Raw genomic sequence first — 13,577 nt, 5'->3', positions numbered from 1 at the left:
GAGACTTCTGTTTGAGAATATTGTTTCCAGCATTCACAATGTTCCTGTTTCACACTTATTTATTACAAGGGTAGCTGATGAAGAAAGAGCTTTTGAAGTTTGTGGAAGGTGACAAAAAGTGCCTGCAGGCAAATGTCCTATGTCTGTATAACTCCTTTACCAACTGTACCTGGGGCGCAGAATCCTCTTTTTTTCAAACGAATGGCTAAATTATTTTATTTCAGTATGTCTTTGTTATGAAGCAATGAGCTTTATGGGTCTTGTTAAATAATCTGTCAACAAGTCATCTGTTACCTAGAACACTTTTGTATATTCTAATAGTCATGTCCAAGGAGGAAGATCTCTAAAGCTTCAAGGTGTGAATCATTTGGCCATGCAGAAAAAAAAAAAACAAATCAAAAAACCCCCACCAAACACCTAACAAAAAACAAAAAAATAACCAATAAACTTCCTTAAAATGGTAAGTTATACAGCCCTAGGGGAAAGAAATGATGGGTGCTGGTTTGACTGGAGGTGCAGTGTCCTAGACTGTACATGTTTCAGAGAAACTCACTCTTGAACATCCTCAGCTGCTCTGATGTCTAACAGATACAGAGAGTATAGGGAGACAAAAGTACTGGTGGTGTTGAACACTGGGAATAAGCAGGCAAAAATGTGTCACCAGCAGCTGTAAGCCTAGGAAATACTACTTTACACTGAAAGACTGTTTTCCAAGCATATGCTCTATTCTGATCTGACCTTAGTGGTTTTCTGTATCACTTCCAGATGCAATAGTCACAGAAGGGGGTGAAAACTTCAGCCAGGGCCAAAGGCAGCTGTTCTGCCTGGCAAGGGCTTTTGTGAGGAAGACTAGCATCTTCATCATGGATGAAGCCACAGCATCTATTGACATGGCAACAGTGAGTTTGAAGTGCTTCTGATTTCTTTTACTTGATATGTGAAGTAAAAGGTGGAAAACAAGTCTGTCTATTCTGTAATATGCTTACACCATAATTAGTTGCAGACATACTTAAAAGCCCAGGTAGTTGTGAGTCATTGCTAACAAATCTAAAGAGCTTTCAAACCATTTTACTAGAGATTGAATAGTTATTCCAGAGCTGAGACTGCATTAGGAAAATGAAGCATGTTATTTTAATTGGCAGTGGGGTTTCTAAAGTAAACAAAGCTGGAGAAGGTCATCTGGGATGGTCAGTGAAGGGTGAATTGGCAAGTGACAAGTTTTCCCAGCATGGGTGGCAGGAAGTTATAAGGCTTGAAAGTAGAGGCAGGGAAATAAACACAGACACAGAAAAGACATACTGGATTATTGCATTAATTGCCTGGAATTTCTAGGCAGATGCTTAGGCACTCAGTAATAGTGCAGTGACTGGGTTTAAGCCAAATAGAATAGTACATTTTTTCATCTCTTATGTTGTTACAGGGAATATTTCCATTTTCTTTCCACTGTAAGTAAAGAACATAATTGGATGGGTTTGTTAGAATAGCTACAATTTTTAATTCAGTAAAATGTTAGTGTTTGAGCTTCAGCAAGGGAACCATAGTGCAGTTAAAACACATTTTGAATTTTGAGTTTTCCTCCTTTGCAATACTTCTCTGAAGAGCAGCTAATAACAAATGGAGGTATCTGTGCTCGTGACACTTCCAGGCAGTTTGGAATGGAACAACAGTCTCCTAAATAGCAAAGGATGAGTACTTGTTGAGTGAGAGCTATGTATGTTAAGGCCACCTTAAATATCATCTCCACTGTTAACTATGCCAGGTACAGGACAGTCCCTTGCCTGTCCCTGCCACCCCTTGGTGTTAGATGTCCCCATTGTGCTGGAACATTCCTGGGCTTGCACTGGGGTGAAGGACACACCACAGAGGCGCCACCATGGGCAGCCTGGCAGCACCCAAAATTCACCTTGGGTCTCCTGAGTGTCAGACTGAGGCCAGGACAGCAGGAGTTTGGGGCCAGGGCACAGGTCTGGTGTCTGCTGAACCCCAGAGGCAATGGCAGGAGACACCAGGCTCTGGCTTACTTCAGACATGGAGCTCATTTTCCACTTCTGCAATGGATGATAAATAACAGCATGGAATAGTCAGTGGTTACTTACTGAACCCTTCTTATTCTTCATCTTGTCTATCATGCAACTTCTGTTGTCTGAAAAGCACCAAATGTTGTTCCTTCCCTAGGAGAACATTCTCCAGAAGGTGGTCATGACTGCGTTTGCTGACCGCACTGTGGTTACAATTGCAGTAAGTACAGTCCCTGCTGCCATCCTAATGCTAACAAGGATCTGAAATGTCACCTCTTGTCAGTGTTAATAAATGTGGTAATTGGGCCAGTCATCTTTTTCTTTTTTTTAAATAGTGTTTAAATGTAAGCTTTCTTTTCCTTTTTTAAATTTCTTACTTAAATTCATAAGAGTGGCTTCTTAGATGTGTTACATGATGCTAAGTCAAATTACCTGTAAAGATACATAATCTCAATATGCTCCCTATCTTCTGTTTCCCATTTTAAGCTAATTTAAAATGCCATATACTTTGCTGCAAAATATAAATTTCATCAAGCTAAAATAATCATTTAACTAAGGACGAGTAAATACACATTTCAGGGAGCTGAAATGAAGTCAGTATGCTCCTTAACATTTGAAAATTCAACATAAGAAACCTGCGCTCAGGAATCTCTGAGCATCATTTATTTTCACCTAGCAAATGTATAACAGAAGACCTGATTTATCTTATGGTATCCATCCAGTGTGTCATTATAAAAAAGCAAAGGAGTCATAACCATGACATTTCCTGATTTCTGTGCATGAAATTCAGATTTGCACTGTGTTCTGCATTTATGTATCTTTTTCAGTTTGTTTGGGGACAGGCTGAAAAAGCTTTATTATTCTTTAGCACTCTTAATATGTTTTAAATTGCACATTTCAAACAAACAACGTCTTGGAATAAAGTTACTTTGAATATTCTTGCTTACTTCCAATTGTAAATGAGGTTTACAGCAGGTGGGTTTGTATTCAAAACATTCTGTAGTGGAAACATAACACAGGGGGTTTGTGAGATGGGTAGTGGTTTTGGGGGTGTGGAGGTTTTTTTTCTTTGGTTTGGGTTTTCGTTTGTTTTGCGTTTTTTGGTTGGTTGGTTGTGTTGTTGATTTTCAGGTGTAGTGTTGTTTTGTCTTGGTTTTGGTGGGGTTTTTTTCCCAGAAAAAGCCATGTATTCCTAATTTCAGTTTAGGAAAAATAGGAACAGTAGGAGTTACAGTTCTGGCTCTCTGTTATATTCTGTGTTACTCAGAATTACCACGGTGGCAGCACTGATTGTGTTACACTAAAAGAGATCAGACAAGGGCAGCAAATTCAGCTGGAATGTGATATTTCAGTCCTCTGCCCCTGCTGTGGAAGGGATAAATGTCATAAAAACTGCAGAATATATGGGATTTGTAGATGCCATCAGTGATTCTTTTATGGAAAATCTGGCTAGGAAAGCCTGAGAAGGAAATAGAAGAGTTGTTTTGATACTGAGGATGCCCAAGACTTGATTAGGAACCTTATGGGTGAAGAGCAGCTGTGTAACAGAAACCATAATATTCTGAGATTAAATATCCCTGAGGGTGTGAAGCAGATCCAAAAAAATCTCATGCAGTTACAGTTAACATGAAAAAGTGGAATTCTGTCAGTATGAAGAGGCTTATAAAAAACTAAACCCAAAAATAAATGGTAGGGGAAAAAAAAAACTAAAAGAAGCAGTAAATGAGATGGAATCTGACAGGGATTATGGAAATTACTGAAGCATTTTATTTAAAAAGATGGAAACAATGCATGCTATTTGTTTAGGTAAGGCTTGAGTTAGGATAGAAAAATGTGGTATGGACAAAGAAATAAAAAAGATTATTAGGAACAAGAAAACTGAACTCAGAGTCCATAGTTCACACATACCTTGAATACTGTGTGCAGTTCCAGTCTCCTTTTGCCCAGAATAACACATTACAAGTGAAAAATGCTGAGAAGTACAGGATGATTTTGGAGGTGTTGGACTTGCTCCTGGAAGGGAGCAGCTGAGCAGGCTGGGGTCCTTGTGTGAGGAAGAAGGACGATGTAGGGACATGGGAGAGAGGTCTGCAAAGTCACAGGCAAGGGGTGTCTGGTGAAACTCTGAGCAACACAGCCCAGAGCACACAGAACAGGGAGTACTTGTTCATGCCGTGGGGAGGAAGTATGGAAAAGCCTTTTCCAAATGATATGGGTGCAAAATGGTTGTGAAAGCTCAGGAGAAGATGTGGCCCAAGTCTTGTAAAGTTGACTGGATCAGCTTTCTACATAGACAAACCTCACTAAGCCCAGGAACCACCCCAGACCCAGATAGAATCCAGGAGTGGGAGAATTCCCAGCCTCCCACAGGCACTTCCACACTCAGTTGCCCAGTTCCTGCTCTGCCTGGCTGCACTTGGGAGCAGGACTCTGGGCTGGGGACATTCTAAAGGGAACTTGTAGGACTCCTCATTCTCAAGTACCTGTGTAGTTTTTAGGTACTTGAGTATCCACCTGGCTCTTGGTCTGTATATTTATCTGCAGTATTTACACAGAAATTAGGATGAAAAGTAGGGTAAGTAGCCTTTATCAAACTTGAACTTGATAGGAAAATTCATCTTATCCTGGAATATATTGAATAGAGAGACCCACTGACCTGGCATTTTGTTTATTTGTTTTTCAGCATCGTGTGCACACAATCCTCAATTCAGATTTGGTTATTGTAATGAAGAGAGGAGTTATTTTGGAATATGACAAGCCTGAGGTTCTGCTAGAACAAGAAGACAGTGTCTTTGCTTCTTTTGTACAAGCAGATAAGTAATAAAAATAAATAAAGCATTTTAGAATACAATTTTATTATTTTCTAAAAAATGTAAAATACCTGTAAATAAATATTATTTCATAATAAATTGAGCTATTCCTTTTTTAATAAAATGAGCCATTTTTTCCATCCAAAGCATTAATGAATTATCTGTGTACTTTAACTTTTGGTATACTACTACTTTTCTTTTTATTTGCTGCCAAAGAATCATGAAATATATTTGCAAAAAACTACATGGGTAAACCACAATAGGATACACATCAAACAAACATAACCAGCATGGAGTTTTTATGTAACTCTCAACCCCCATCATTTATTAACATGTTATTTTTTATGTGTCATAGCCTTACTGTAGATAATGTTCATGACTGACTAAATGCAGAAGGAAAAATTATATACCAAAGGTATCTCTCAAAAGCTTGTATCTCTTTCAATGAAATGACTCTGTAAAGCTTTAATATCTAAATACAAAATCTATAAAACATTTTTTATATTGTGGTTTATTGATAGTGCCTGAGTTGTGCCTTAGACTCTCCTTTAATCCTGTCTAGAAATGAATCACAATCTGATTCCATCTTTCTGCCCACTGAATACTATTACACTGATTCCAAGCAGGATGGAGGCAGACTCCCTCCCAAACCGTGAAGAAGCTGAGGGGAGGCAGGCTATGATAAAGTATCAGTGTTTAATGTACACTGTTTCCAGACCAGTGCAGATGTACCAATTCATCTGGAAATTATCCCTCCAAGTCTGGTAAATAAACAGAATTAAACCTTTCAGTGCAGATCAGGGCCATGAGAGCTTGACTCATCATCTCCTAGTTTGACATATTTCACCCACTGTCGTGCTCTCTAGATTTACTGTGACCCTTACCAATAAATTCTGGACACTAAAGACAACTTTTAGCCACTAAAATTATACTAATTCAGCTAGACAGCTACTTATCCCTGCCCTGTGACAGTCATTCTGGGACTTTTTCATTAATAGAGGGTTAGAATGTCAATAATGGAAGGCTACAATTTTCACTGATTTTTGTACAAGTTTACCTTTACCTGATTTTTTTACAAAGCAAGTTTACATCCACTTTTTTGTTTTGTTACTTCCCCTATTTGAAGGACTTCTAGTGCTTAGGAGAGCTCTTTATCTTTTGGGTTTTTTGGTTTTTATTCACTCTTTAGCCTGCTCAATTAGTTTGGAACCACTTTTTAAAAGCTTTATTTTCTAGAACAAGACACCTCAGTGTTCTCATGAGATCTGTGATATTTTAAGGCATTACTTCTAGCACTGCAGCAGAGAGCCAGGGAAAATGAAGAGCTGTTGTTGCTGTTTGTGTTACCAGTTGCAGAGCAGAGCATTTGCAGCACATCCCTGCTGTTACTTGGGCAATCATGAAGGGCAGGCAAGTGGCACCAGAGGAGAGTGCAGAATGAGCAGTGGTAAATGAACAGGATATGGCAATGCAGATGAAAGGCATCAGCTCTGTCATTGCCTACCACCCTTCAAGAGAGAAAAAGGCCAGTTGGGAGCTTTCTCCTCCTCCAGGGAATTGTTTGCTGGGCAGTGTCCAGGAAAGAATGGCTGCAGAACTATTGCAGGGTGTGTTTTCACCCTGGAATGCCAGGCTTCCGTTAGGGCTGAGAGAGGAGAAGTGGGACCAGAAGGGCACAGAGCAGGTTTCTGCCACAGCTCCTGGGCATGCTGTCTCCTGGCTTCCCATTACTGCTCTAAGGCAGGATCTCATCCTGAAAAGGCTTAGGAAAGCAGCACTCTGCAGGACTCCCCAAACTCACACTGCAGAGGCTCTGCAGCCCTCTGTGGAAGCTCTCAGGGATTCTAATGGCAAGGGGAGAGATGCAGAGAAGTGAGGTTTGGTGTGCTTTTAATAAGTGTCTGGGACTTGACACTGCAATTTGGGCTTGCTCCTACTCCACAAGCTCCTGCCAGCCTCACCCAGAAGGGAATGCAGGGAGGGAGGGACGGGAGGCTGGACTTTATCCTGCAGCACTAAGAAATTAGAACTCAAAAGTGCAAGTGTCACATTTCCATTTTAAATGGGGCTTGTAATTCCCAAAGTAGCATCGCAGGAGAGTAGGGTGAGTTCATTCATATCCAACAATTACCAATTTTTAATGGTACTACATTGCTGAATCAATATCTGTGACCAGGGAGGCTCCTGGCTGCCACTGGGACAGGGCATTTCCTCAGCACATTTCAGCTGGTCTTGTTTATGTGGGGCCAGGGAGTTCCTGCCCCTAACTCTAGAGGATTAAGGGTCTCACCAGTGAGCAGAAGCAGTTCCCAAGAACGTTTTTCTGTGGTGTGAGGCTCATTGACATTACCCAAGTCAGCAGACCTCGTTGCCATGAGATGGGCAGCCCAGCCGTCACTGTTAACCAGGCCCACAAATGTGTTTGTATGGCAGTGAGGCATCACTAAGCAAAGGGCTGTACTGCAGTGGCTGCAAACCAAGCCAGGCTTTCAGTTTTCCTGAGGGATAGGACTTGTCCCAGCCCCAAAGGTGTTAGGGGAGAGGCTGCCCATGGAGCTGCACCAGGGGTTTTCTTGTTGGTTTGTATAAATGCTTCCACCATACAGAAAACTTTATAGGGTTTATTCCCTTGTTTTAGTGTGGCCAGGAAACACAGCAGGGCTCTGCTCATCAGTCCTCTTCCCAGCTCTGCTCCTGCCTCCCCTTGTGGCTTCGCAGAACCAACTCTGATCTCTTCAGCCTACCTACTCGTACTGCAAGGTGATTCATGAGGCTTCATTTCAGACTAACACTATGTAGCCTCTGAAGCTTTACTCAGCTTCTAAAGGCAGAGTAATAACATGGCAACAACTAAATTTTAATTTGACAGTTATCATAAGATCTTGTTTGATAGCCATTAAAATTAGAATAAATGGAGGGGGGGAATTTTGAAGTGTAAAACCTATTTTGTGGGTGGTAGAACTTACCCCTCATGATTCAGTACTACAGAGTGGGATTGTTCATTCTTGTGAGCCCAATTGTTTTCAGCAGCTCTTAACACAAATATGTTGGCTCACTCAGAAGATCTGTCACTTTTTTCTTTTAAGTATCTGCCACTTGATCCATAAAGACAGCTCTAGAAATGCTTCAGCAGAAGCCACTGGCTTTGCTGTCCCATCTCAGCCCCTAAGTGCTCAGAGATGAAGGAAAAGAAGTGGCAAATGACAGTCCCATTGCAGAAGTGGAAGCAAGGAAGCACTGCTCTAGAGAGTTCAGGATTCCTGAAAGCAGCGTGGTGAGTGTGCTCATAAATCACCCCTCCCTGGGTCGTTCCTAGCACAGGCCATGCAGCAATTCCCTCTTCCTCCAAAACCCTCGCCCCGACGCAGGTTTTTATCCATCCCACGTTTATGGAGGTACCGCCCTCTGGAGGAAAAGCCACAGAATAAAGACCACGCTCAGGAAAGAGTCAGGAAAAACGGCACGAAAGTCAGGATTGCCTCTGGAATCCCTATGTCCATGTCTGCAAGGGTGTAAAATGCTGCCCAGGAGTAGCCTGGTGTTCTACAGCCTGTTTATGCTCACTGCAAAATTCTGGAATAGGACCTGCCACCAGCTGCAGAACTACACATCTGACAAGTAAAACTTCAATCAACTTCATCCTCTTGGGTTATGGGTTTTCTTTTTCATGTTTAGAAAGAAAAATGGGGTCTTTTAAAAAGAAAAAAACCACAACCAAACTCTTTAAAAAATTAAATTGTCATATAAATCATGTAGTTAACAACCTAAAGGGGTAGGTGCAGATGACATGCACACCAAGGGCACAAAGAGAGTTTAGGAGATGACTAGATGAAGGGATGTAGAAGAGAAAGGACTAGAGATAGGGCTTAGCCACCTTTGGCTAACTCAGTGGCCTGGCAGCCACGTGCCAGGGCACCTTGTTGCTATTCTAGCTTTATTTATCAAAGCAGCAAGAAAGATGAACCAGATTGGGAAACTGACCCCTCCAAAAGGAATCGATGTGTGCAAGGACGTGCCACAATTCATACACAGAAAGTACAAATAGTCCAAAGCAATAGTAAACAATTAATTACAAGACCTATAACACCTGCTCAGAGAGCTCAGGGTGATTACTTCAAACCACTATTCTGAAATCCCTCGGTGGGCTGCTTTAAGCAGCTGTAGGTGGTGGAGGTTACTCTGAACCCCAACTGGCTGATTCCCAGACATCACTGGACAATTGCCTTGCCCAGGGAATCTGTGCCAAGTGCTGTTTGCAGTGTGTACCAAACACTTAGAGCCAAAACTAAAGGGAAAGTCCAGGGACACATGTCGTGCAACTAGAAAATAAATAATCACAAATCCATTGGTACTAAAGAAAAAACTCTTATCCAGAATATCCTGGGATGCTGTAAAAACTCCACAGTGTTGATGTCTAAACTGAAATAGAAACAAAATATTGAAACCAGAGGAAATAAACACATCAATGAGAATATTGCTGTTTATACAGCAGCAAAGCCACATCAGAATGTTTTTACATAATGCATCTTGTCAGGAGGACACATCCTCATAAGCATGCCCATGTACGTATTTATACCCACAGAGACATCCCAGTGTCCCGAACAGGTTCTAGCTTCCTGCCTCCCTTTGTTGCCTCTTCCGAGGATTTTGATGCCTGTCTGAAAGTTCATGTCACTGGGGTTAACCCTTTCTGGCCAGATTTTTTTTTTTTTTTTGCAGCTTTTGCTGCTGTATGGACTGTAGACATTTTCTCGAGAAGCCACAGCTCACACCATTTTCACAGTCTCCTCTCTGCACTAAATAAACAAAACAAAACAAAACAAACAAATTTCCTTATTTATTCGAAATAACTCTGGCAGAATTTTAAGTGGGATTGAGCCCCTTTAGTTCCAGGTTTCTGTTTAGCCATTACCTCCTTGGATTCAGCTCATTCAAGCCAATTTCCTACCACTGCCTGGCGATTTATCAGATGAATGCTTTCCTCCTACTTACCAAACGACACACAGGTGAATTTCAGTATATACATTATTATTATTGTTATTACTACTACTATTATTATTATTATTGATACTATTACTTTATTAATTTAAATATATTATTAGGATGTTGTTATTATTATTAAGATATTGTTGTTGTTATTGTTATTACAATCATTATTATTATTACTATTATTATTACTATTATTATTATTACTATTATTATTACTATAATTTTTATCACTATCATTATTATTCAAATTCCTTCTTTAAAACTGGCCCGTACCTTTTTTCTCCCCGCCCCCATTTCACGGAATAATCACCCGACATGAAGCCACGGCATCCCACAAAGGAGTCCCTGCTAATGGAAGGCAGCAAACCCGTCCTGTATCAAATGTTTACATACAAACCGCGGCGCGAAACCCTTCCCCCGGAGGGAAATTAAAAAAAAAAAAAAAAAAGGAAAGGAGGGTGAAAAGGTAAAGAAACGCCCCCAGCTCCGGCGGGGAGCGCTCCCGGCCCGGCTGCGGCGGCGGGGGCTGCGGCGGCGGCGCTCCCGCTCGGCGCCGGGCGCGGCCGCGCCCCCGAGCCCGCGGCGCTCCCTCGGCCCGGGCGCGCAGAGCCGGCAGCGCACAGGGGCGCGCAGAGCCGGCAGCGCGCAGAGCCCGCGGAGCACAGGGGCGCGCAGAGCGCACAGGGGCGCGCAGAGCCGGCAGCGCGCAGAGCCCGCGGAGCACAGGGGCGCGCAGAGCGCACAGGGGCGCGCAGAGCCGGCAGCGCGCAGAGCCCGCGGAGCACAGGGGCGCGCAGAGCGCACAGGGGCGCGCAGAGCCGGCAGCGCGCAGAGCCCGCGGAGCACAGGGGCGCGCAGAGCGCACAGGGGCGCGCAGAGCCCGCAGGGCCCCGGGGCCCCCCCGGCTGGCGGGGCGGTGCGCGGCGGCGGTGGCGGCGGAGCCATGCTCTCGAGGAAGGGCATCATCCCCGAGGAGTACGTGCTGACCCGGCTGGCCGAGGATGTGCCCGATCACGCCCGGTACCGCGCTCGGGAGAGGCGGGCGCGCTTCGTGGGCAAGAACGGCGCCTGCAATGTGGCCCACAAGAACATCCGCGAGCAGGGGCGCTTCCTGCAGGACGTCTTCACCACCCTGGTGGACCTCAAGTGGCCGCACACGCTGCTCATCTTCACCATGTCCTTCCTGTGCAGCTGGCTGCTCTTCGGCATGGTCTGGTGGCTCATCGCCTTCGCGCACGGGGACCTGGACCACAGCACCCGGCTGCAGCGGGACCCCGCCGAGGGGACGGCGGGCTCTGCGGCCGCCTTCGTGCCCTGCGTGACCAGCATCCACTCCTTCACCTCCGCCTTCCTCTTCTCCATCGAGGTGCAGGTGACCATCGGCTTCGGGGGGCGCATGGTGACGGAGGAGTGCCCGGCCGCCATCCTGGTGCTGATCGTGCAGAACATCGTGGGGCTGGTGATCAACGCCATCATGCTGGGCTGCATCTTCATGAAGACGTCGCAGGCGCACCGGCGGGCCGAGACCCTCATCTTCAGCAAGCACGCGGTGATCGCGCTGCGGGAGGGCCGGCTCTGCTTCATGCTGAGGGTGGGCGACCTCCGCAAGAGCATGATCATCAGTGCCACCATCCGCATGCAGGTGGTGAAGAAGACGGCCAGCCTGGAGGGCGAGGTGGTGCCCCTCAACCAGATCGACATCCAGATGGAGAACCCCGTGGGGGGCAACAGCATCTTCCTGGTGTCCCCGCTCATCATCTACCACGTGATAGACAAGAACAGCCCCCTCTACGACATCTCCCCCATGAACCTGCACCACCACGAGGACCTGGAGATCATCGTCATCCTGGAAGGGGTGGTGGAGACCACCGGCATCACCACGCAGGCCAGAACCTCCTACCTGGCGGACGAGATCCTCTGGGGCCAAAGGTTTGTGCCCATCGTGGCGGAGGAGGACGGGCGGTACTCGGTGGACTACTCCAAATTCGGCAACACGGTGAAAGTGCCCACGCCGTCGTGCACCGCCCGGCAGCTGGAGGAGGACAAGAGCATCATGGACGCCATGCCGCTGTCCCCCAAGGGCACCATCAGGAAAAGGTCTGTCAAGCTAAAGCCCAAGTTTACCATAAGCGAGGAGCCTTCCTGATGCCTTCTGACTGGGAAACTCTGTTAGGGCTTTGTGTCTGAATGATCTCATGAACTCAAAACACTGAGGTGGCCTCTTACTTTTTTTTAAAATTCAGGTTGGTAGCACAAGGTATGTTCTGGTGTTATTTATTGTGGGGAAATCTAAAGCTAATTATATTTTTTTAAAGGTGTGAGAGATTTCAAGCAGAACTGGGAGTAGGGAAAATCATGGTCTGCAGCTTTAAATTTCAATTCAGACTATTTAATTGCACGATCATTTTGCCTTGATTCAACTGCAGGTAATGACACATTTTCTCAAAAAATAAATGTATATTTATCCTCAGAGATTGCAGGTTTTTTAGGGTCTTGCAGTGTTTGCAAGTCAGTAGTTTTTAACTGTTTTTTTTTTCCTAACTTGAACAATCAATATAGCAAAATAAAATATTAATAATTAATAAAGTAGGCTGGATTTAAATGATAAAAAAAGGGTCAGGCAATGGCACAAGACCAGATCTGGAAGTGTCTCTATATTATACTGTATGTCTCAAAGAAATTAACTGCTGGATTTGCATCATCCGTATTGTGTTGTATGGAGCCACTCCTACCACATGCAGTATGAAATGTATTTGAATATTTACTTTTGTTTATTTTAAAAGCCTTTACACTTCCAAAATAAAACATTCAGGAATACCTTTTTGTATTGTACATTTCTGAAAGTAAGCAATGCTTTGCCTTTAAAAGGAGTAGCAGATAATATACAGTTGAAATCAATTATAAATAGGAAAATTCTGCATTTTAATTTCAAAATGAAGAAAAGCAACATTCCCTCTCTCTAAACCACATGGCAATAGGATATTCAGTACAAGAATTAACCTCTCCCTTGGGTCACGGTGAATTCTGCTAGATAATCAGGGAATAAAAATAGAATTACGTATTTTGAATGAAAGGACAGTGCTGAATGCTGAAAACATATCTGCATGCAGTAGGGAAAACCTTTTACTCCTTTCCCTTCAGTAAAAGAAACAAAGGTTTTTTGTGCTCAGGGGAAGGAAGGGTGCATAGGACAGCGTGTTCACTCCTGGGATGCTGTGTCAAAAACATTACTGCTGCTGAGGAAGCAATTCCTGTTCCAGTCTCATCCTGAGCTCCCGGTGCAGCTGGTGCCTGCCCTGGTTTCAGCTGGCTCCAGGATCTGTCATTTGCCAGCAAACATGAAGGAGCCATGTTCACTCTCTCGGCCCCGCGGTGACAACAGGAACGATTCCCCTTCACCACTCCTGCAAATCCTCTCTGGAGCTCCTGGCAGCAGCAGCAACTTTATTCCTACACAGGGTTGTTGGGACATGGCACCAGCATTAGCTGCAGGGCAAACTGCCCCCCAGGTAAAAAACATACAATGTCCAAATGAAACCTATAGAACATCACAGAGCTGATCCCACACCTGGTTTTACAGGCAGTGCAGAGAGAACCAAGCTACTTTAAATATCATTATTCAGGGAGGATCTAGTGTCAACACTTGTGTGCTCTGTGGTTCACAATAGACACTAAAATCGTTTGTGTTGGCAATAATATGGCAAATTTCTGATGCCTTGGCAGTGTAACTGTATGACAAACTCATTCAAAAGGATAAGAA

The 13,577-nt window shown here is 44.1% G+C and overlaps 2 protein-coding genes across 5 annotated transcripts in view; both read left to right on the top strand.

The window, feature by feature from the left end:
* ABCC8 (ATP binding cassette subfamily C member 8) overlaps positions 1 to 4,927 on the top strand; it is a 73,047-nt gene extending 68,120 nt beyond the window's left edge. For all 4 annotated transcript variants that reach the window (XM_058807960.1, XM_058807959.1, XM_058807962.1 and 1 more), the window contains 3 exons: positions 766 to 899; positions 2,176 to 2,238; positions 4,702 to 4,927. In XM_058807960.1, coding sequence (XP_058663943.1) covers positions 766 to 899; positions 2,176 to 2,238; positions 4,702 to 4,839 — 335 coding nt within the window. In that variant the 3' untranslated portion in view covers positions 4,840 to 4,927. The remainder of the gene's footprint in view (positions 1 to 765; positions 900 to 2,175; positions 2,239 to 4,701) is intronic.
* A 5,833-nt stretch (positions 4,928 to 10,760) lies between these two features.
* Positions 10,761 to 12,623, top strand: KCNJ11 (potassium inwardly rectifying channel subfamily J member 11). Its single transcript, XM_058806971.1, has one exon. The coding sequence runs from the start codon at positions 10,761 to 10,763 to the stop codon at positions 11,961 to 11,963; it is 1,203 nt and encodes a 400-aa protein (XP_058662954.1). The 3' UTR covers positions 11,964 to 12,623.
* Positions 12,624 to 13,577: the final 954 nt, after the last annotated feature.

This window comes from Ammospiza caudacuta, chromosome 6 (assembly GCF_027887145.1).
Source record: "Ammospiza caudacuta isolate bAmmCau1 chromosome 6, bAmmCau1.pri, whole genome shotgun sequence".
NCBI lineage: Eukaryota > Metazoa > Chordata > Aves > Passeriformes > Passerellidae > Ammospiza > Ammospiza caudacuta.
Note: the sequence above shows the minus strand (reverse complement) of the source record. Positions and strands in the feature narration are given on the sequence as shown.

Excerpts from the sequence above, each read along its gene's own strand:
- KCNJ11 (XM_058806971.1), top strand. The coding sequence starts at position 10,761 with ATGCTCTCGAGGAAGGGCATCATCCCCGAGGAGTACGTGCTGACCCGG.